The sequence below is a fragment of the Equus asinus genome, chromosome 3 (assembly GCF_041296235.1).
Source record: "Equus asinus isolate D_3611 breed Donkey chromosome 3, EquAss-T2T_v2, whole genome shotgun sequence".
Taxonomy (NCBI): Eukaryota; Metazoa; Chordata; class Mammalia; order Perissodactyla; family Equidae; genus Equus; species Equus asinus.
The window spans coordinates 28,951,056-28,975,452 of record NC_091792.1 but is presented as its reverse complement, the minus strand read 5'-3'; the positions used below and the strand labels follow the sequence as shown (position 1 = coordinate 28,975,452).

Genomic DNA, 24,397 nt, shown 5'->3' with positions numbered 1-24,397 from the left:
GAACCTTTCATAGGGATAACGTTCAAAGGGAGATAACCTTTTGGTAGCAGAAAAGTGAAAGGGGATTTTCATATTTGCCCAGGTATATTTCTGAATTGTTCCAACTTTGTATAATTACAGTTAATTGAATATAATTTGTAAAGTTTGAAGAAGAGGAAGGCAGAAGGAGTGCACAGAAACGTAACCCAGAGGATCACAGCTCAGTTTCAAATGTCAATAGTCCTGTAGATTTTTACTGGCATTTCTTTCTAGTTGACAAAGTAGTAAGTACAAAGAGTCAAGTGAAATCAGTACAAGGGTTTCAGTGTGTGATCTTAGAAAGTTCTAAACTGTTCTGAGGCGACCGGAAGTAAAATTTAGCAACAAATTAACATAATGAACCAAAGGTCTTCAGCAGGAGGAAGAATACAAAAAGTAACCAACCATAACCTCAGAAGAGGAATAAAACTCCAGACTAAAGAAAAAAATCTGACACACTTTTATGCCCCAACTCCTATAACATTTTTGCCATGAATAAGTCACAAAATATTTGGATATACAATTAAATTTATATCCTTCTATATGCCTGGGTCACTTTCATTCTGAGATTTTTTTCCCCAAATAATTATCTAAGGAAGACTTCTCTCTATACATCCTGACATCCTGCTGTAAAAATGGCACATTAAAAACTGGTCAAACGATAAAGTCACTGGGCAATTTTATCAGCTTAATTCCAAGCTGACTTTTAAAGTTCAAGCAATATTCATCTTTTAGTAGCTTAATTATAAATTACCATTAAAAAGAGGAATAACTAGATATACTGACAGCCAACACTAACGTAGAGTTCCAATATTAATTATATAGGTAGCAATTTATAGTATTGCATCGTTAGCAATTTACAGTATTGGGTAAACCAGATATTAAATGTAAAACTCATGAAATCCAACTTCTTAAAAGCTAATGATTAGTTACAAATTAAATTCTTGCTTAACTTTTGAAAGTAAAAAGTAAAGAATATTTTTCTTTTGTTGCTTAGAGAAATTCACAAAATGACCATCATTATTTTCTAAACATGTAATAACATCTTCCCACAAGGTGCTTAATAAAAAGCTCAGGAAAAATCTCTATTACACAACAACATAAATCACAGCGAACAATAAGAAATCTTTGAATACTATACCTGTATCAGCTTCATGTTCTTTATTCTCATCTGTAAGGGGGTTGTCGTGAAGCTTCAAATAGATCTCTATAGCAATTCTTGCTGCCTTGAAGTAAAATGGATGCTGCCGAAGTACATCTTCTAGTTTTAATAAGTCCACATATGATCTAAGGGTAATCTTCCTCATACAGTATGTATGAAAGTCAAACTGGTCGTCAGTGATTTCTATAAAATGCTAATAAAATTATCTTTTTTATTATACTGAAGTATAGCAACGTCAAAAAAAACTACAAAAAAACAAAGCTTGGAATTACTTGTTTCTTAGGCATGAACCAATAAATAAAATATAAGAAATTACAATCATTCAATATGAATACTTGGCATATCAAAAAAAATACAATTGGCCATCACCTAGCACAATATATGGCATACACCGGGCACTGAATTATTTAGTGAATGAAAAAGAAACACAATACTTTAAAATATATATATTTATTCCTTCCTTAATCATATTTAAGTAAAGCTATCATGACAAATCAAACATAATTTACTAGTATACATAATGGTGTAGTACAGCAGATTTACATAAAATATTCAGTTTTTATATTTAGAACAATTTGCAAAGGATTATAATATGTAGTATTTGGTAATTTTTCTGAGGATACAAATATGAATCCTATGCAATGGAATACTGGTATGTGGGAGAGAAATCAATGAGGAAGTAAGTCAAGCAACCAGAAACTAACACATTTCAACTAAGCTCTGGGGCTCTCTACTTGATTACAGAACAAACGTGACATCATATAAGCTATTTTTATCTGTGAAAAACACAAAAAACGAAAGCGAATACTCATGACAGAAATGAATTAAAAGTAAAAAGGACTAAGAAAACAATAAATTTATCAGAAAATGAGGAATTACATAGGCTACAGAAACGTTGTGAAAAGGCTTCAAAGCTTATATCTTATAAATACCAAAGGTATATGGCATGGCATCACCAATCAACCCACAAAAAAAACGTTTCCAGGGTAACTTAGTAAACATTGTGTGTATTACTGAAAAAGCCGCAGTACTTTGAAAGGAACATTCAAAAACCAATGGAGACATAGCCAAGATACAAATTTTCCATAAAGTTTTTTACATGAATTCTTACAGGAAGAGGAGACAATGGGGAAGTCTGCTGAAAATATAGTCTATAATATTTCCATTATAAACACTGAAAAATGTGAATACTGATTTCTACAAATCACTTACTGTAAATTATAAAATGGGAGAAAAGAAAAAACTATAGGATTTACCCAAAGCCTTCAACATATAACAAAATAAAAAGAGAAACTCATATATATATGGTACTTACTCTCTCAATCTCATGACATTTCTTAAGTGCTTCACCAAATTTATTCATTGCCTTATAAGCCTGGGCACATTCTGTCTGGAACCACATACACTGCATTTCATTCAAATTCTCTACCGCTGATGTTCCTTCCTATATGAAAATCACATATATTCAAGACCATTTCTTACCAAATATATTATTCCACCATAGGATTTAAGAAAGAAAAGATGGTCAATTGATGTGAATTCTTTCAAAATAATTTTTGGTTTTTTTAACCATTCTCAAAGTAAGAAAGAATAGTTGATATGTGAAAGCAACTGGAATAGTATTTATAATCACTAAAAAAGATACATACCTTTGTAAATGATTAATCAAAAGATCTACATAATTGGGATTGGAGAGTAACATAAGAAAAAGAACACCAGCACAAAGCAGGTACTCAATCAATATTAGTTCCCTTTACTTCTAGGAAATCCATCTGAACGTATGAGAATATATCAGAGTTTAAAAACCCACTGTACAACCATCTAAAAAGAAAATAATGTTTAATGCTCATGTTGATTTCAGGGTTTTTTTTTCTGATAAGGTGACAATTAAACTCTTGACTGTTTTGATATTAAAAATACTGGAAACCAACTTTGAAAAATAAGCAAGGTATACAAGTACAAATTGTTTATTCCTATGTAAGAACACTAGCTGTACAAACCCTTGTAAACTTTGAGCACATTTCTTCAGCCTCCTTTATCAGATTGGCTTTTAACATGTACTTTGCACACTTGGAGTTGATAAATCTGTCTGCCGTGTCCAAGGCTTGGGCCTCATCCATCCACCTTGCAGCTTCTTTAATATTCCCAGCATGCTTACAGGGTACAAAAGCAAAATAAATCGGTCAGTATGCTGATTTTACTACGCAAGTCATTAGCTACCTCTTGATAACTGAAACACAAATGGAAGAAAAGGCATTCTCTGGACTCTTGAGACCCTAATCAATGTAGATGCATAGAGTCTAGCATAACATAAGTCTGATATCTAGCTGGTTATACAGAATATAGGCTCTCTGACAGGAAAGACTTGTTTTAACAATGTGTCTATTGTTACATAACCTCACTGCCCATAACAATGCCAGGTACATAGTGAACACTCAAAAACAATGAATGCTTGAATCAAAGAATAAATAAAAATGGAAATCTTTAAGTCATAACGACATAACTCAACGTAAAGGTGATAAAAGGCGAATGAATGGCCAAATTCCTACTCCAAAGGAACCACAGAAACATTAGTGGACATTCTACTATAATCCTATTTCAATTCGCCTAACTAGTCCATTTGGCAAAACCACAAAATTAAGGAGCATAACCTGGCTCTAAAAAGTGCTTTTAAAATATTACTCAATTTCACTATTTTTTGATAAATAATTGGTTTACAATCCCTTCCTCAGGAAATTTTATTACCAAATTGTATTTGTATTAAGAGAGAGAAGAGCCAACTTTATTTTAAGATGGTGCTAAAACATATGAGTGAAGATTCTCAAGCAGGACCCAGGAGTTGAGAGCCAAAAGAGACAAAACATGTAGAATTCATAGTAGAATCTTCAGTTTCATTTCATTAAGATTACCAGATACTGATTATGATCATACTCAAATGTTAATAGAAACAAATATTTCACAGAAAATGCAATTACTTTTATCTATACTTTTACTACTTAAAACCAAGAGAATAACCAGATATGTGTATGTGTCAAGGTATAACATGAATAACCATATATATGAGTAACCATATGTATGTATACATGCGTATGTATGTGTGTACATATACAGATAGATGAATGATCAAATTAGCATGACTATGACAAGTCTAAAAGTAATCAGACTGAGAAATGTACTAGACTTGTTATTCCATGTTTTATGAGCCATCAAATGTCATTTTCTTACTGCGTTTAGAATCTGTAAAATACAGAAAAAATCTTTATAAGTCTCACTATCTTATAAAAAAGGGGTGGGAAGAGATTTTTACCTTATAGATTTTGGCTTTCACAAGAAAGAGTTCTATCAATGTAGGTGTACTTTCAATAGCAGTATTTATGTATTCCAGAGCAATAGATGGCTGACCAATTTTGTCATAATGTTGTGCCAAGTAGTACTGGACCCAAAGTAATGTGGTTGGTGGTTCCTCTTTTCCATCATCTTTAAAAAGTGGGGGGGGGAGGTGGGAGAGGAAAGAAACCAAGATTAGTCATTACATATATTAAGAGAGTACCCACCTCAAAATGGCTCTATCTTTATTTGATAAGGAAAGTAGTTTGGACCACATTATTTATGTACTAGCTATAACACTACCCCTAAAGTTTTAAGATCTTTGGAAGGGACCATGCTTTCTGTTCTGTATCATTATAGACCCCAGCACAACGCCTTGCACTTAGTAAGAACTTTATATAATAAAGGTGCTGACAAATGGGATTAAAGATGTAACGAATTACCTAAAAAACAAACTGAAGGGGGTGAGGGGGAGTCAAGCTGTACTAGAACTATGAGAGTCTACTGACCAGGATACTATTTATAGAGAGGAAAAAAAAAAGAAAAATCAAAAGAAATTTTCCATTAATGTGAGGTTAAAAAAAAAGGCCTAACTGCTTAAGTCGGTTTTTAGCCAATGTACTAAACTATACATAAATATACTTGTGATGTGGTTATTTTGAATTTTGGTGATTATAATATTCTTAATATATTTTAAAATTATGCTGAATATGTAATTATGCATAATTTAAGTTAAATAAAAACTATACTGGGGTCCCGACCCATGGCACAGCGGTTAAATGCACACATTCCGCTTCGGCGGCCCAGGGTCCACCAGCTCAAATTCCAGGTGCAGACATGGCACCGGTTGGCATGCTACACTGTGGTAGGTGTCCCACAGATAAAAAAGTAGAGGAAGATGGACATGGATGGTAGCTCAGGGCCAGTCTTCCTCAGCAAAAAGAGAAGGATTGGCAGCAGTTAGCTCAGGGCTAACCTTCCTCAAAAAAAACAAAAACAAAAACAAAACTATACCAAAAAAACGAGACAAGTAAAAATGCTTATTCTATATTTTAGGTCATAATTTAATTTTTATATAGTACTCACAAGAAAATGTATAAGTTAAATACACAGCCCACACATTAAAAAATTTTTAATGCAAATTTCTAAAATCTAAGAACTGTTATTTGCTTTCAAAGAAAGCAACAGATTGCTTATTTTTATCCTCGTAAAAGTAGGATGGCTCAGTGGACAAACAATAGGAGTGGAACTCACCAACTCCCCATCTGATAGATCTGCAACTAAAGTGCTGCATATTCTTGGGCATGTCATTGAACCTCTTCCACATTTGTAAAATATGTAGGAAAATGCTGATAATCAAAGGAACATCATGATGATTAACCAAGGAAACTACAGTAATGCCTTCCAAAAAGTACTATTAAAATTAATCTGAGACCTAAAAACAATGAGCAACCCAATAGCAATGAGCACCCCAGGTCCCATAGTGGGCTTTCTGTAGGAACCAGGGCTCCTTGGGAAAAACAAGTGATTCCAGGTCTGCTATGGGCAGTGTAGAAGATGAACTGGAATATCTTGTCATACCAAACTGCAATGAAGCTATCAACTACTACCATGTAAGTGAGAGCTGGAACCATGTGAAACTGCAAAGATTTAAAACATCAAATAGGCTTAAATCCATGAATTCATAATACATTTAAAATGTGTATTGGCCATCTTTGAAGGGTGTTACTAAACCAATTCATTACTGTGAAAACTGGTAAAACAAAAAAATATGTAGGAGAGGTAGGGAAGAAAAAGCAGCATTTATCTTGCTTTTCCTATACACTGGATAAGCAGATAATAGATGAAGGGAAATTTCTCTTTTAAGATAATAAAAAATGAATGATAGAATATCACCAGTTTGTAATTCCTAACACTTGCTAACATATAAAACAAAAATAATACAAGCCTCCTCAAGGAAGAACATATACCACCCATTAAATAATCTTGCTCATCCCTCTTATATTTGAAACAAAACAAAAAGCAACCAACCAAAAAATAATAAATGAATCTCATCAAGCCTCCAGTCAGATCTGTCCATTAGAAGTTTGTGAAATGATGGAAATGCTCTGTATCTGCCCTGTCCAATATGTAAGCACTAGTTTTACATGGCTATTGAGTAGCACTTGAAATTCAGCTACTACAACTGAGAAACTGAAATTTTTATTTTATTTAAAAAATTTGTATAGCCACATGTAGCCAATGGCTATCATACTAGACAGCACAGCTCTATATCCAACTACCAATTTATAATAAATTTGGAGGAACAATATGTTAAGCAACACCATGGGGTGCATTCAGCAAAATCCTGTCTATAGAAAAACTCAAGGAAAAAAACTTCATTTCTTTAACAAGCAAATTGCAGGAAGAGGAGGAGATGGAGGGAAAACCTATAGATTAGAAGAGAGTTAAGAGACATATCAACCAAACCCAAAAGTATAAGTATTACCTGGATCTTCATTCAGACAAACTTCAAAAACACAAAAAAGACATTTCTAAGATAACTGGAAATGTAAGCATGGACTTTTTTCTTTGATACTAAGAAAGCATTAATGTTCAGGTGTGGAAATACTATGGTTATGATCTTTAAAATGGTGAAACATTCATGGATGAAATAATGTGTTTGGGATTTGCTTCAGAATAATATGGAAGTAGAGGAAAGTAGGTAAGAATACAGATGAAATAAGTTTGGCCATGAGTTAAAAATTATTGAAGCTGAGTGGTTGTTAACTGGAGGATCAGTATATTATTACATCTAGTTTTGTAGATGTTTTACATTTTACATAAAATTTTTTTCAATAAGCTAATGTAACGTGATTTTCTTCCTACCAAATATTTTCACACAATGTACAAATTAGTGCATCTCCATCTTAAAGGGGAAAAGAAGTTTAAATATACTAAGCCTACTGCCTAAATAATGAACAAAACTGACCTGATTAAGAATATTATAAATATATTAAAATTTTCAAGAGTTTTTTAAAACATAAAACTTGAGCACTTACCATTGGGGTTAAATAAGCGGCAGCTTTTTAGAGAGGTTTCATAACCTACTACTAATTCTTCTATGATTGCCACCTAGAGCACAAACATACAAGCACACTTTAAATATATATATATACACACACACATATATATACACACACTGATACTATTCTTGTACAAAATGTGCTATTTACTATTAAAGGGTTAGATAAACATTCCAACACACACACACTTTTATAAATCTCTTCACCTATGGATAAAAATTTAAAAGTAAACCATACATATTTTTGAAGGTGTGTAAATACGACATAACTTTCTAAAAGCTTACTGATAACTCCTTTCCCTGCTAGAAAATAAAGCACCAAGCTGAACTAGAAATAAGGAAAAGGTTGGACAAAAAGAGGTGATGCTGTGGATGATTTTTGTCTTGGTTCATTTTTATCTCAACTCACATAAATAACAAATACAGTTAACATTTGCTCTTCAGGAATCAAGAATTAAATATTATATGAAAAGAGAAATTCCAGAAGTAGATGACAGCATCAACTTTCAATTTCATAATCCAGGGGAAAGCATTAGTAAAACTGAAACATGGAATTGTGAGTGGGTTTCTGAGGTCCAGGAAAACGAACGGCTGTCCAGGTTCTGGTTTCTCCTGAGTCATGATTATACTACTTGCTCCTGGCTTCGTAAGAGATCTGTGAATACTTTTAATTTATTAATTCCCTTATTTGCTTAATTCATGTATATTGAATTTCTGCTACTATAGAAGCTCTCTTAAATGACTTCAACTTAACTGACTCAACAGATTAATACCAACTCTCTCCATTACCTCACAAAATTGTGAGGACTGAATGGTCACGGCTGGGTTATCCTAGTGCACCCATGTTCTTCTGCTCCCACAAGCTGAGCTACTTGCTTACTAAGAGTTTTGTTTTCCCAAACCTGTTTGAATCAGTTGCATTTATTATCATCATTGCAGAATTTAAGTCAATATTATGTAAACTTAAGAAGTGAGAACAAAAAGAAAAGAATTGTTTCTATGAGTTGAATACCGTGGAAAGACTCAAGGATACATAAGATATTTTTAACCAATTTAGATTTAAATGAGACAACCATCAAGGAGACAATCATAAAATATAGGATTCTGCAATCAGAACGTTCGGCAAGCATCAAGTTCTCACTCTACCCAAACTGGAAATAACAGAATACATTTTCTGAATGTGATATAGCAAGAAAAAAAAAAGAAACACTCATCAATAAAGCCCACACCTTGGGCCTGTCAACAAAAGACTGGCAAATAAGTGCACCTTATGTGCTTTAAATTAAGGTGTTTTTAGTACGTTTAATTTTGCCCATCTCTTATTCTTCATTGTAACTGATTTTTGTTTTAATCCAACCAACATGTCTTGATGTCACTGTACTTGCAAGAAAAATAATCTAAATTAAGATTAAAACATCCTCTTAACAAGCATTTTGAATATTATAACATAGCTGAAAGAGTAAGCTGACTTACTGGGACAGCAAACAAACTCTTCTGACAGAATTTTTTTCTACCAAATAAAAAAGGAGAAAGATTACTAAGCTAAAATAGTTTGTTTAAAAAAAGTCCCTCTTGACTTTCACCATGAGCAGGGACTAGAGAAAATACTGAAGAAGTCACTACCTTACTAACTTTTCATACCTACGTTGACTCATTAAAGTATACAGCAGAAACAAGAGACAGAGAAAATAAATAAGCAATAAGTTATTTAGCTAAGAAGAGAAGGATGAAAGAGAAGTAGGAGGCACAGAAGCATTTAAACTGCAGGCTAGGAAGACTGATAGCAGATATAATATGTGCACAGATAATCAGGAAGTCAACTATTCCAAGTACTGTGCAAAGTAATGACAGTTAAAAAAATCTTAGTTTGCTTTACCTTTTCTTTGTCTTTGTATAATGACCTCAAAGTATTGAAAACTGGTGGACAACCCTTGCTGAAGTTCATCCTTAGGAACTTATCCAAACATTCTTTGAACTTCTCACCTTGGGAGCAAAAAAATTCCACTGACTTACATTTACCCAGACAATTCAAATAATGCATACTTTAATCTTAATATAGCATACTCATATACTTAAAAACAAGGAAAGAAACTGTAAATCATAACATCATTTTCATTCCTTTGCAATTATTCTCACTTACCAGATAAAAAGTTTAACGGCAATCTTCTCGGCACCAGTCCTCTGGGATATTTAGTCCAGGCCTCCTCATAAATTTTCAGTCGTTCTAACATATTAGCTGCAGCCAAAAACATTCTTTTTACATTAATTATAACTTGTATATCTTTCCACCAAATTACAAATTTCTCAAAGTATATAAAATGATCATATGAAAGAAAAATTTGAAGATGGGAAGAAAATTATTTATAATCTAAACATCTAAATACATCAATAATTATTTTAGAATATTTCCTTCTAATATTTTCATATTTTAAATACCTATAATCATATAAAACACATAATTTTATCTTGTTCTGCTTTAGGTAGCCTTTCAAAATCTGAAAACTGCTTTACTCTACTTCTGAGAAAGGCTCGGTTATTATGTTTCCATACATGGCTTCTCCACTATTCTCCTCAGTGGCTCCTTCTCTAACTCCTCTCCTTTGATTTATTTTGGAGTTTCTGGATCTATCCTGTATTTCCATTTCTCCATATTTCTTTTACACTTTCTCTTTCACTGTCAGTTCAGAGCTTTCCTCAGTTCAATCAATCTTCCACTCCATTAATTTTTCCTCAGCTGTTGCCTTGCTTCTATTCAATCTACAGATTTTTATGTCCCTAAGTAGGTTTTTCATTTCCCAGATTCCTCATTGGTACTTTCTCATAACTATTCATTCATATTTCATGGCTGCAATTCCCTCTCTTCATTTTAGATTCCTCCATCATCTCTACTCTCCCTTTTTCTGGCACTGATGATTACCCTTCCTGTGCTGGTTTTCCTAGGTAGTATGACATTCTTTGCTACAAGATTTCTCTTGCATGTATCAATGTAACAAGAATGGCTCACTACCACTCTTGAGGGAAACATAGCTTCAAATCAAATCATCTTGGCTGTTTGTAGAAGACATGTTTCTGGGCCTGTCCTCACAAGTGGGTCCCATTCCTGGCAGAGGGTGGAGGGAGAGGGGGAGGAGAAGGGAATCTCTAGACCCAAGTTTATTTGAGTGATGGAAATTTACTCCCTCTTCTCACATATGACACAGAACTGGTCTCTCTGCTTGGCTACATTCACGTGCCCCTGGAAAGCTATTCTGCTGTAGCCACAGGTTACCAAGAAGTTATGTTTCTTTCTTTCCTTTACAGAGACATCTCCATTTCTGTCAGCGGAAATTTCTCTTCTATGTTTTTGATGCTGCTATGCATTTGTGAATTTTTAAAGTTGTTTCTCAAGTTCTTCTCTCAACTATTTCTATGAATTTGTATTAGAAGACAGGTTTCAGAAAATGCTCAGTTGGCCATATTAAATGGAAGTTTGCATATGTATTTTTGTATTCAGATTCTGAACCAATTCTTAACCACTATTTTACTAGTTATGCCTTTCATTAATAAAATATATATTAACAAAAGAAGCAATTAAAACTTAGAAAGTGAGTTTTAAACAATACTACCTGGCTTAAGAGCCTTTTCCAAGCCTTTGTAATAGGCCCAGTTTTCAGGATTTCTCTCTTGTAATCCTCTATAAACATCAGCGGCATCTTCCAAACGACATAATTGCAACAGAAGTTCCCCTGATAAAAATCAGATTAAATTAACTAAATATCTTCTGACTATAACTTTAACTTTTCCTCAAACTTTCTCTTAAAACCTTTTCAATGTTGGAAAGTAGTTGGATGTCGTATCCTTCTGAGCTCCCGATTCCCTTCAACAAGACTGTTTACCATGTTATTTTATTGTCTCTCCATTTTTGAGGTTCGTATTTAGAAATGCCATTGTCTTTCGCATTCTCAATTTATTCAGGTATTTGTCTAACTCCAGGCTACTTTCCAGAATTCACAAAACAGTTATCAAGCTATTACCTACTACTTAATTATTCCTGACATCATATGGACAATTTCAACATCCAAATTAATGATGCAATCCAATACCCTAACCTTATGATGCCTTAATTAACTATAAAATGATTCTACTGTAGCAGCCCATAATCATGGCCACATTCCAAACCTGCTTTTTCTGTCTCTTCCAACTCCCAAATAGGCATCTTGCTTTAAGCTTAACTACCTTGTCTTTCTTCTTGTTGTCTCACTAATTCTACCCTTCAACCTTAGAGAAACACTATTCCCTCTTCTTAAGGCCTTTCAGTAGACTCACTGCTTGTCTCCTCTGGGCTGCAAGCCCAATCTCATCTCTGATGACATTAGCAGCCCCAAATATCAAAATCAATCTCAAAACCTAGGCTCCCTTGTTTACCAATTTTAAGGCCTAGATCATTCCAATTGTTTGTTTGCTCCACACCTTCTCACAAAAGGAAGCAAGTGGTCAGATGAATGGACAGAGGCACTGGTTTCACTAGAAATATATGAGCCCCAAACTCACACAAAGCCTCAAACACTGCCGAGAAATCCTTATTCTTAATGTGCTTCCATTCACCAAAGGTATTATTTTCAAACCATGACTTCACCTTGCACCCTTTGCTCTCATCAGATAACAAACATGAATACTTACTGAGTGCTTACTGTGTGCCAGTGACTTTTAAATGTTTCACGTGCATTATCTAATTCTCAAAATTCTATGAGATAGGTTACTATTATTTTCATCATTTTAAAGCAGAGAGAACTTAAGTAAACTTGCCAAAGGTCGATACACATACACAGATACCTAACTGAGTCAGGATTTGAATCCAAGCAATTTGGCTCAAAGAGCCCACATTCTTAATGTCTATACCAGTGGATCTCAACCAAGGAAGGGCACTTCTGCCACCCAGGGGACATGTGGCAATATCTGAAGACATTTTTGGTTGTCACAGTAAGGGGGGGGGATGGGTGCTACCGGTAACTGATGGATAGAAGCTAGGGATGCTGCTAAACATTCTGCAATATACTGGAGACTTCCATCTGCAACATCTTGGTCCCAAAATGTCAACAGTGCTGAGGTTGACAGCATGCTCTATACTAACCAAAAGCTCACTTCACAAAGAACATAAAAAATACCCTGCAATTTTTCTTCCCTACGCTACACCCATCCACGTTTCCCTCCCTTAATATTCTCCCACCTTTTCTTTGTAGAAGGAACTGGTGGTATAAAAATTAACAATGAAACTTGCTGCCTAACTATGCTCACTCACCCACTCCAGAAAGTTTCCAAATTATCCTCACCACCCACCACTAACAACAATGCCTTTATTACTGGAATTTCCAAAGACTGATGATTGTACTTTCAGTTCCTTTCTATTCTTTTTATATACTCTGTCCCCAACACCTGACTCACTGTAGGTATTCAATACATATTTTGTGGAATAAACTGACGGCCCCGTCTGAGAAAATGGAAGCAATGAAAAGAGAACCCCCCAAAACCCACTATTATCTACACACCTACTTGCCCATATACTTTACCATCTCTTGTCACTGTGTATGAACTATTCATGTTGTTATCTAAGTCTAATCCTTCAACTTGCCCACTAGATCACATCCCCTCTACTGTATCAATTATTCTGTGTCCACTGGATCATTCTCCAGTGAGCATGAGCACATGCTATAAAAAATCTTTTGATCCTGCATCTCATTTCATCCACCACTACCCCTATCTGTTCCCCTATACAGCAAAAACTCCTTGTATGAGTCATTTATGCACACTGTCTTCAATCTCTCTACTCCTCATCTCATTTAAATCTACTTGATTTGTTTGGGCTTTTTCCATCCTCCTTCCAAATGTTCAGAGAGTGCTTTTGTTAAGGTCATCAATGACTTCCTAATTGCTAAAACCCATTGGTGATCTGTCATTCTTCCTCATTAAGAAAGTTATCAAACGGATCAAATGAAATAATGTACTCAAGAGTATTTTGAAAACTGTCATGTATTTCCATAAAGAAACTGAGGCCCAAGGCTTGCCCCTGGTCATATAGTTAGTAGCCAAGGAAAGAACCCAAACTAGTTTTTCCCAATCTTGTGATCTTTCCATTAAGTCAGAAATCTCCTCCCTTTATAACTAATAGACTGCTAAAGGATGTTCAACTCAAATCAAAGAGGGTTATCCTGGATCTACAGCTCACAAGTGAGCTCCAGGACAATCAGCCTTCCATTTTTTTCTTGCTAGTAGCATTATCCTTTGCCAAAAAGTTCATTTAGCAAATAACGGCTATTTCCACTATCCACACAGATACCAAGCTTTTCTAGAGTTCAACTTCAAAGGGAACCAAAGGAATCTGAAACCAGCAAACTTCAGTTCCCTGGACTAACAAGGGCAAACTACTAAGACGGTAATTCTTAGAAAGTACTTGTATTTTCAATGCCCTAGTCCTCTTCTTTCCCTTTCCATAATCAGCTCCTCAACTTTTAAAACTCTAAGACTCCTTTTTCTCAGCCCTCTAATAAATAGCAGTATTGGAGACCTTTAGGTAGGGATTTGCCCCTCCTATCACAATCCATATATATAAACCCAAATCTCTCATTTCAATTGTTGTTCTTTCCATGTCCAGAAAGACATTTACATAAACTATAAAGACCCCCTAGGAATGTCCCATATGCACTTTAGTTAAGAGTGATTTGTCCATATATATTACTGTCAATAAAGAGATTTGGTATACACATTCAGTTTTGCTAATAAGATGTTTCCAGGAAATTTAATCCTCTGTCTTATAGAATTAAGCAATTAGCTCTTGTGTTTTATCAAACTCTATAATATTTTCATATAAAAGATATTTTATTTAAAGAAAACATATTTGGGTTACTTCATTCAATAATTTTTATTGTGCATAATTATTTTTTCCTCTCTCAACAATATTCATTGTTTAAATGTGTATTTTCCCACATTACAAATTATTCAAAGTACAGGAGTAAGAAACCGATCTTCTATCATCAAAAAGTTGAATTATATGTAATTATCAGCAGCAACTAGATTTTTCAGCCTTGCTCTGTCATAATTAAATATTAGAATAAATCACATTCTTATAAAAAATACCTTTGGTTTCTTCTACAGCAAGTTTATCACAAATCTGCTTTTCATAGGTACAAAGATGTTCCAGGGCTTCTCTATAGAGACCTGCTTCCCGAAGAACTTGATTCTGATATAAAAGGAGTTCACTATATTCATAATCCACTTTATCAGGGGATGTCTATATGTGGATATAAGGAATACTAACAGTAAGAATTTTGTTTTCATTAGAAAATTGTTTACACACTCAAATATATACAAAAAGTCAAAGGATAATTATCTGATTGATAAAACTTTAAAAAAAAACATTCCTAAATATCTGTCTAGGGAGCAACTAAGTAAATAATGACAATATTAACTTATAATCCATTTAACAAAGTAAGAATCCATAAGTTCTTACATATAATAAAGAGAGGAGAAAGGAAAGCTCTTACAGTAGAATGTCAAATAATAAATCTAGAAGGAATAAGAGCACTAGAGAATCACCATCCTGCAACTATCATAGAAATAGCTGATTCAGGCAAGAATCATAATCAATGAATGCTAAAACTAGTGATGAAAGTTTACTGAGGAACAGGCTATTCATAAAGTCTCAAAATGTTTATTAAATAAAAAGAGAGAAAAATTAGTTCATAGTGAAGAAACCTGGCAGACACCTCTTTAACCAAGTAATCAAATGGAACAGTCAGACATCATGTGCCTCTTAATATGATGAACTGAGTAGGGCTCAACATCACTTCTGTGGTTTCCTGCCAAAAACGCATAACTATATCTAATAATGAGGAAACATCGAACAAATCCAAATTGATGGATATTCTATAAAAGCACTGTTCTATCTATACTCTTCAAAAATATCAATGTCATGAAGTACAAAGGAAGTCTTCGAAACTTCCAGATTAAAAGAGACTGGAGAAATGATAACTAAATGCAAAGTATAACTAAACTGGATCCTGAAACAGGAAAAAAAAATTCTAGAAAGGATATACGTAGAATAATTAGTCAATTTTGAATATGGGCTGTGGATTAGATAATAATATATCAATGTTCAATTTCCTAATTTTTTGATAATCTATGTACTATCTATAGAGTTGATGACTAGAGAGTTATTCTTAGGAAATATCAGATTGAAGTATTTAGGAGTAAAAGAATATGGCATCTGTAATTACCCCCAAATATTTCAGGAAGAAAATTTAAATAGATAAGCAAATATAGAAGTTGTACAGTAAATGTGTCAAATATTAACTAGTTAATGTGAGTGAACTCTTATATGGAGTTCTTTGTACTATTTTTGCAACTTTTCTGTAAATTTGAAACTATTTTAAAATAAAAGGTAAGCAAGTCTATGTACACTTTTTTCTTTTAGTTATACTTAGAATCAGACTTAGTTTACTAGGTCTGGCTTCTGGTTGTTACCTGTTGTGTTTTCCTAAATTCTTCTAAAATCTTTGCTGCCATTTCATAATCTTCTAATAAATGATAAGCAATAGCATAACCAATCCATGATGCTCTCTGCGCAGGTCGAAGCTGAAGTAATTGATATCTCGTTTCCTTTAAGGGGAAAAGATCACCTTTTTTTAGGTTTTAGGTTTACAGTGAAAGCAAATGCTTCTTAAAAAGAATATTAATTTACCCACAACACTAAGCAATTTGCAACCCAGTGCTGGGAATAATAATAGAAAATAGTTTCAAACATCCATATTGTGCAGCTTTATAGAACCAAAAAAATACTTGTTAAGAAGCACAATGAAGCCTCCAAGGCAATCTTGTCCTTCTTTCAAAAGTTAAGACCAAGCACCCTTTATTATTTCCTGATCTACTTACTCTGAGAGACCAAATGGAAAAGACAGTATAACGGAAAAAATTTTTAAAAATACAGTGCCTGAGTTAAGATCTTCAGAAAACAACTCAGCACGTATGACATGGAAAAAAAAGAAAAAGAAGAACTAAATAGATCTGATTTAATAGACTGATTTAAGGATTAAAATATAGCTACAATTAGTCTCAATGGAGGTAAAAAGAAACAAAATAATTTGCTTTCTAGAAAAATGTGAGAAGTAAAGGTTGTATTTACATGTTAATAACAGACAAAGGATTGCCTATTTGAGAAATATTAATGTTAATTTATATTGAATTAACTCAATCCTATACAGTAATCCAACTCTGCCTCACAGTAAAACAATTTATTTTTAAAATATGATGAGTCCAGTCATAAACACAATCACTATTGGGGCAAGGGGGTAAGATTCAATTAAATTCTTTTTAAAAAATGGAAAATTTTGTTATTAGAAAGTACTCAAAAGTTTTAAGTATTTTAAAAATACTTTCCCCTTAGTATAAAAAAATTCTCTATTTTACTTACCCTGTAACCCTCAAGATCTCGCATTTGAATCTGTAGTAAAGAAAGGTCCCTTAAGATTTGAAGATTGTCTTTATCCCATTTTAGCGCATTTCTGTAACATTTAATGGCTTCATCGTATTTCTTGTCTGACCTCTGGAGAAGGCCATAAACATGCCAACCTAAAGGATTTAGTTAAGGATACAACCTACAAGTCAAGAAATAATATTCCCCAGGAAACTCGGAGACTTTAGCTGTTTATAAAATTACAAGCTTAAAAAGAAGGAGAGACTATAAATATAGAAGGTAGTTTAATACAGTCGAAAACAGCACAGCTTTTTGAGCCAGAAAAAAAAAATAGGTCTGGCCTGCCTTATTAGCTCTGTGACCTTGGACAAGTTATTTAGTCTCATTATGTTTCTTCAATTATAAAATGTAAATAGAAAGCCTATACAGCAAAGCATAGTAGTTTGGTAACTAAATGCAATAAAGCGTTCACTCGCTGGCACAAAACACATTAGGAATTACCTATATTTTTCAAAGAAAAAAGAGGGAATGGGCATCTATGACATATAATTATTTTAAGTCATGTATATTTTCTTTTCTTTAGCTAACAAGGTCCACAGGACAGAACTTTTAGTGCAATACAAAGTTCCTAAAAATCAACCACACAAAAAGTAAAAACATAGACTCATTTAACAAAAAATTTCTTAATAATTAGGGTATAGGTGACCAAAATGGACAGTCTCCTGCATTCAGAGAATATAGTCTAGTAAGGGACACAGATAAGAAAGCAAAATTACAGTAGTTGTAAAAAACAAAAACAAAAATGCTATAAAGGAGGAAAATACATAAATAATTCCACCACCCTAATACAGGTCCTTTTCACTTCAGATCTTGATTACTGCGATAGTCACCCATCCTCCTACCTTCAGTCTCTGCTTTTAATTTCTCCTGCCACAGTAACCTTTCTAAAACACACATAATCAAAAGAAAAAAATCCACTTCCCTTTCCCGAAACTTACAATGTTTCTCTCTCAGATCAAATTCAAACTTCCAAACTAATAACTCTTACACCAGGGATCCTCAAAAGAGTCAGTAAAACACAGAATGTGTAGGATAGTATGTATAACTGAAAATACACATTTGATATTATAAATTTTATTTGAAAAATAATCTTTGTTTTCATAATATAAATGACAAAATAAAGCTTAATAAAACCTTCTCAGTTGCCTGGAAAATGGTTTTAACAAGCCTGAAACACACTACCCTTCATAATCTGGCCCATTACCTACCTTCCCCTCCCTCCCCTTTGCAATCACCAATATCCTACTATTTCAGGACCTGATTACCTCTCTAGGGCACTGCAACTCCTTTCAACTCCCTCTAATCTTCACCTCGTAAAAATCTATCTTCAGGGAGTTTAACATCGCCAAAAATTTAAAGAAATTCACCTCCATCAAGAGAAATCCAATTACATAAATCATGGCAAATACGTAGAGAACACTAATCAATCATTAAATACGATGAAAAGATATCTACAATAGTCTTAATAAACAATCCTTTGCCTACCTTTCTAGTTTCAGTTACTCCCAACTCACTCACTCTTGCTTCACTGGATTAGTGATAATTTTTGAACAAGCTCTAACATTTATGTAACATTTCAAAGTGTTCTGTATATGCTTCTAATAAGTATCTTCCTTCAACCAGACTGTAAGTTCCTTGAGAGCAAAATCCATACCTTTTCTTAGTCTACACTATGCCAGGGGCCTGGCAAACACTTGAAAATTTACCAAGTATTTCAACACTTAAAATTGTGTTAGCCCACAAAATAGATAAAGAAATATTTGTTTGAAAACTATTTAAATAATAGCAACCCACAATTTTTTCTCAATCTTCCCTCAGGCAGTTGTACTTGCTCCTACCCTCACACTTTCCTTAACAAAATTTATCTAGTATAGTACTTAGCATTATGAGGAAATCTTCGCAACGCCACCATGAGGTGGGTAGGACTATCCCCATTTTACACATGAGGACACTGTGCCCTAAGATCACAGTTAGAAAGACAGTGAGCTGGGATTCTAACCTAAGTGAAGCACACTCCAAATCCTGTGCTATTATCAGTACACTATACTGTCTCTCTAATATTCCTTATAATAAATATATCCTTCCCTAAATTTATGATCATGATGAAATGTGCAGGGAGCTTCTTTTCTTTTTAAGCGTGGGAAGAGCTTTCCTAGATATTTTAAAAGGTAAATCTCATTTATCTGTGAATAGACATACTGTTAGAACACAGCAGGTATATAAAAATGTTCCCTGAATGAAGGCAGTTGTTATTATTCAATTTAAGAAAAGAATCATCTCCTCTGCAGTTATATGGTAAGAGGGATCTAAAACTTCTGACTCCCAAACTGCTGTCTTAGCTCAAGACATCACAATCCAATCCTTAAATATCTCAAAAAGGATACACACATGACTCTTCAAGTCATTTCTCAAACCTCTACGAACCAATTCATAAGCTTCTTCCTTTTTTCCCAAACAGTTTAATGTTAATCCTTTCATAGCCAGAGTTTCTATTTAAAAAAAAAAAAGAAGAAAGGAATTAAACACTAAAAATAATTAACAACAAAAAACATAACCATAACCTCAAAAACAAATGTTACATTATCCTAAAAATTTTAAACTTCAAGGTTACTGGGAAATTTTCTAGGTTTGTACAGAATTAAAATATTTTAAAAACTGACAAACCAAGTAAATACACATTTCTAGGCCTATTTGTTTTTAGATACAAAGATACAAAAATGCATCAATATCTGGTAATTCATATGCTAACAAGATACAATGACTCTATTACTGTTCTTCAGGGGAATTCTGTGGGATGACCTTATTTAATCACTCCTTTAAAGTGTGAATAACTTTATCTTGAAATGGACTTTATTTCTGTAAACCCAATTACATAAAGATTAAATTCACTGTTCAATGATTAAAACATACACATAACTACTATCTACATTTCTGATTTCCATAAATGTATTTATTTTTAAATGATTCTTTGGGATTACTATTAAAGATATAAGGAAAAGATGATGTCAGAAAGCTGTCTTTCGCAATCAACAAGTTTTCAGAAAAAGAAAAAAGATTTCTAATTTTATAACATATGAAGCATAAAGGAATAAGAAATATTCATTATGATTTCTCTGCCTAACTTTCAGGATTACAATTTAGAGTTTATAGAAAAATTAACTAGGAATAAAAGATAAGGGGTGACGACACTATCCTGAGGAAGAGCCAGCTACTATAGGAAAACACAGACAAAGAAATGGAATTGTACAAATCATTACAAATCATGTATAAATTTAAAGAAAAAGGAAGTAAACAAAAGAAATATGTTTGGAAGTGGCCAAATTAGCAAGCCACTGTAGAAAGTAGCCCTTTGTTATCAAACGTAACATCTATTCTTTCAGGTTTTATCCAACATCTTAAAGTGTCTAAATTAACAAAACCCTGGGTTCCCATTAAGTTTAAGGCAATCAATCATTTTATATACTGTTAAAAAAATATTTTCAATTATGACACTTCATATACAACCTGATTTCAGATATGTTAAAATATGAGGGAAACAGCATTTTACAAACAAGGAAAATTGGTACTCTGCTGCACTGAAACTCTATGATTACATTACCAATATGCATAGTTTAGAAATAAATATAAAACAATCTAATATCCAGCTGGCCAGCAAAAAGAAATATTCTTTAGCAAGGAAGAAAAAAGAGAGAGATTTGGATACTTTTATTCCCACTGTTTGCCATTTCCAAAAAATGGTATTATTATGGTGAAAGTATGCAAGAATAAAGAAAGCTAATAGAGAACTATTACTCTTTTCCTCTTCAATACTAAGAGAATATTATCAAATTAATTACCAAATAGCAATGCTTCCTAAGAGTACAAATCAGACCTGTGAAAACTTATTTTTCTTTTGCCTCTTCTCAAGTTTAGCTACACACTCTCCCATTTCCCCAAAACATCTCACCATCCAATCTTCTACCCTCACACAGGCAAGAGCTATGTAAACTTTCAGAATATCGCAATATACAAATCACATCTTTTTTTTTTGGTTAAAAGATTGGCGCCTGCACTAACATCTGTTGCCAATAATTTCTTTTTTCTCCTCCTCCTTAAAGCCCCCCACTACGTAGTTGCATATTCTAGTTTTGAGTGCCTCTGGTTGTGCCACATGGGACGCTGCCCCAACGTGACCTGATGAGCAGTGCCATGTCCACGCCCAGGATCTGAATTAGCACAACCCTGTGCCGCGAAGAGGAGCGTGTGAACTCAACCACTCGGCCACGGGGCCAGCCCCCAAATCACATCTTAAACATGACTGTCTTGAAAAACTAATTAAGATACAATGCTAAATAAAACATGCTGCTTTGTGAGCAAAGGACCAAATGGGCACTTTCTAAATAAGCTTATTATAAAGAATTTCTCCAGCTCAACCAAAGTTCTAAAGCAAATTTTTCTTATAACATCTTAAACTTCTTTATTAACTTAAATAAGTATACTTGTCCTACTAGGTTCTTCTCCCTTTCTTATAGCATCAATATTCAAAATGGGAATAAATGAGAACTCAAGTAGAATGTGTTATCATTCTCTTGACATTAAATTCAAAATACGGTTTAAGTATCTTCTTACAGGAGTCAGGAATAAGAAGGTCCCTTCTCTCTGGAAAATATTTAAGACAGCTAGGAGTAATAGAACACAAATAAGTAAAGCCAGACAAGTAAGCAAAGCCTTATCTACTTATACTTACAAGTATGGGTACAGTATTTACACTTACCTCCATGCTCTGCAAATTTGGGATTAGAGAGGATTTGTTTACAGAATTTCAATCCGTTTCTATACTGTTTATGTTCATAACATCTCTGTCAAAACAAAAGAAACTGATTTTAGCAAGAAATGCAAACAATTTTAAATTCAATGCTAAATTTTTGATTCTGTTAAATCCAACAGAATGAGCCAGCGTTATTTCCATACTCTCCTAAATCCCAATAAAATGCCAGTAAAAAAAAAAAAAAATACAGAAGGTTTGAATACAGACAGTAAAAGAAAGACAAAGGGACGACTATAAATTAGGAAAAGGAAGAAAATCGTTAGCTCACTCCAGGTCCAACAAGTGTTAAAGAAAGTGAAAACTGAAAATAATAATGGGGTAGAAATTATATTTTAAAATAACATTTTCTTTTTTACCAAAGGAAAGTAGTCTCTAAAGCCGGAAAAGAAAATTAAATGCATGCAAAATAACAAAGGAAAAAAAAGGAACTACACTATAGACATCATGATGAAGTTTCAAAGCCTGGAAATAAAAAGTTCTTAAAAACTTCCAGAGAGGGGGCAAAACACAAGTCATATACAAAGGATGTGTAATCAAAATGACACTGAACTTTTTTTCAAAGTAATAATGGATTATTGCTGAAAGCTAGAAAACAACACAGCCTTTAAAATTCAGAGTGAAATTAAGTTTCAACCTAGAATTCAATACCTAGCCAAAGCATCAATCAAGTCTGTGAGTAAAATGAAATTTAGGGCTTCTCAGACAGCTAAAATTTTATCTCTATGTAGTCTTTCTTAGGAAGATATTAAAGGAATCAAAACAAATTTAAAAAGACAAACATGAGACTTAGTAAACAAACAATCTAATGCAGAAAAGAAGAACTATAGAACAAACACTCCAAAATGAAACAGGAAGCCAAAGGCCACCATGCAATAGGTTTCCAGCAAGGGCAAAAACAGAACTGGCATACTTCAGAATATGGAAAAGTATTATTTATAAACACATGAGAGAAATACACGTACATCTGGGGAAAATGAGCAATAGATCTACAGAAAACCAGGCAACAGAATAAATAAAATATGCATTAACTCCAGGGGAAATAAAGGCTAGTATAAGACTGGAAGTGTGGTTTTAGTGTAATATTTCACTTAACAGGGAACAATACATGCGTAATTATAAAAAGGTAATTATTCAGTGCTGGTTTATAAAAAAATTGTGATATTAACTATGATGAGGGGAATGAGCAAAAGGAAAATGGGCAAATGTGTCAATGATGAAGTTCTAAGTCCTCATTTTTTATATCCAGAAGTCAACAAATGTCTAAAAGTCATGTATCAAGCAATACTGACATATTATTAGGCAACAAGAAAGCAAATACCAAAGATAATGGCTAGAAGGACTGAGGATATTTGATTCTGGAGTGGGAACGGGGGTGGCATTCTTTTCATAATAAATCTTTTAGTGCTATTTAATTTTAGGTATCAACATGTGCTCTCACAATAACAATTGTTTTCTGAAGTGTTCTATTTGTGACAGAAAAAAAACCCCTGCATCTAAAAGATAATCTATGCCAGAATTCACTGTCATAAATTGAAACAAATTTTACTCACAACTTTTGAAACAATATATTCAAAATTGGGAGTGATAGTTAATGCAAATATTAACTAAACCATAGTATAAAAATGTGTAGAAACAAAACAATGAAACATAAAATTTTACATTTAGCATCAAGAAATCAACTGCTTAAGCTCAATGCTACAGCCACCTACAGAGCTGTTCTATAACCAACTACATACTCACCAACCCCACTTTGCTGTTTCACATCTCAAACCTTACATATCTAAAACACAACTGATTTCTTCCCCAAGTCTTCACCACCTTAGTAGATGCACTCCCCTCAACTCATGCAACCAGATGATGAAGTGAAAAAGCTAACCATCCTTGGTGCTTTCCTCCCCTCATACTTGCATCCTCTAGTAGCTCCCATCAGTCCCAGTTTCTCTGCAATAGCTTCCTAACTCTCTGCCTCTCCTGCAATCAAACATGCACTCAGAAGGCAGAGTGATCTGGGGGATAAGTGGGAGGGGAGAGCCCTTCTACCACAAACAATAAACCTAGAAAAAATTAATGAAACAACTGTGGTCAGACATTGGACAACAGGCAGCACAGAATTGTGAACCATAAGAGATGGAAAAGACAATGAGCTCTAGAAATGCCATTGCTTTATAGATCACAGCACAGGGAAAAGGATCCTAAGCAGAACACAATAGCCCAGAGTTGACGAGACAAAGATTCAAGTTCAATGAGGCTGAGGTACTCTGCAAGACATAGGACAAAGAATGATGGAAGTATTCAGAGAAAGATCCAAAAATCTGCATGGGGTCTCCATGCTGAAAACTAAGTACTAAGCCTTGCAGATGTAGGGTGAAACTTCATGAGGCCAAACAAAGTATGACCAGAAAGCAGTAAATTCAACAATTCTCAGGGCTCACAAGGCACTGAGAGTTCCGAGTAGCTAGAAAGAAAAGGAACAGCTGTATAATTCAGTAAATACTGCAAAAAGGTCTATTCAAT

At 33.8% G+C, this 24,397-nt stretch overlaps 1 protein-coding gene across 2 annotated transcripts in view; it reads right to left on the bottom strand.

Moving 5' to 3' along the window:
- Positions 1 to 24,397, bottom strand: part of NAA15 (N-alpha-acetyltransferase 15, NatA auxiliary subunit) — a 79,057-nt gene that overhangs the window by 24,825 nt on the left and 29,835 nt on the right. For both annotated transcript variants that reach the window (XM_014852331.3, XM_014852397.3), the window contains exons 2-14: positions 21,830 to 21,914; positions 19,461 to 19,565; positions 17,014 to 17,171; positions 16,068 to 16,202; positions 14,682 to 14,835; positions 11,177 to 11,296; positions 9,712 to 9,807; positions 9,448 to 9,554; positions 7,549 to 7,621; positions 4,488 to 4,657; positions 3,181 to 3,333; positions 2,496 to 2,624; positions 1,160 to 1,373 (exon numbers count right to left, since the gene is read on the bottom strand). In XM_014852331.3, the coding sequence (XP_014707817.1) occupies positions 1,160 to 1,373; positions 2,496 to 2,624; positions 3,181 to 3,333; positions 4,488 to 4,657; positions 7,549 to 7,621; positions 9,448 to 9,554; positions 9,712 to 9,807; positions 11,177 to 11,296; positions 14,682 to 14,835; positions 16,068 to 16,202; positions 17,014 to 17,171; positions 19,461 to 19,565; positions 21,830 to 21,914 (1,699 nt within the window). The remainder of the gene's footprint in view (positions 1 to 1,159; positions 1,374 to 2,495; positions 2,625 to 3,180; positions 3,334 to 4,487; positions 4,658 to 7,548; positions 7,622 to 9,447; positions 9,555 to 9,711; positions 9,808 to 11,176; positions 11,297 to 14,681; positions 14,836 to 16,067; positions 16,203 to 17,013; positions 17,172 to 19,460; positions 19,566 to 21,829; positions 21,915 to 24,397) is intronic.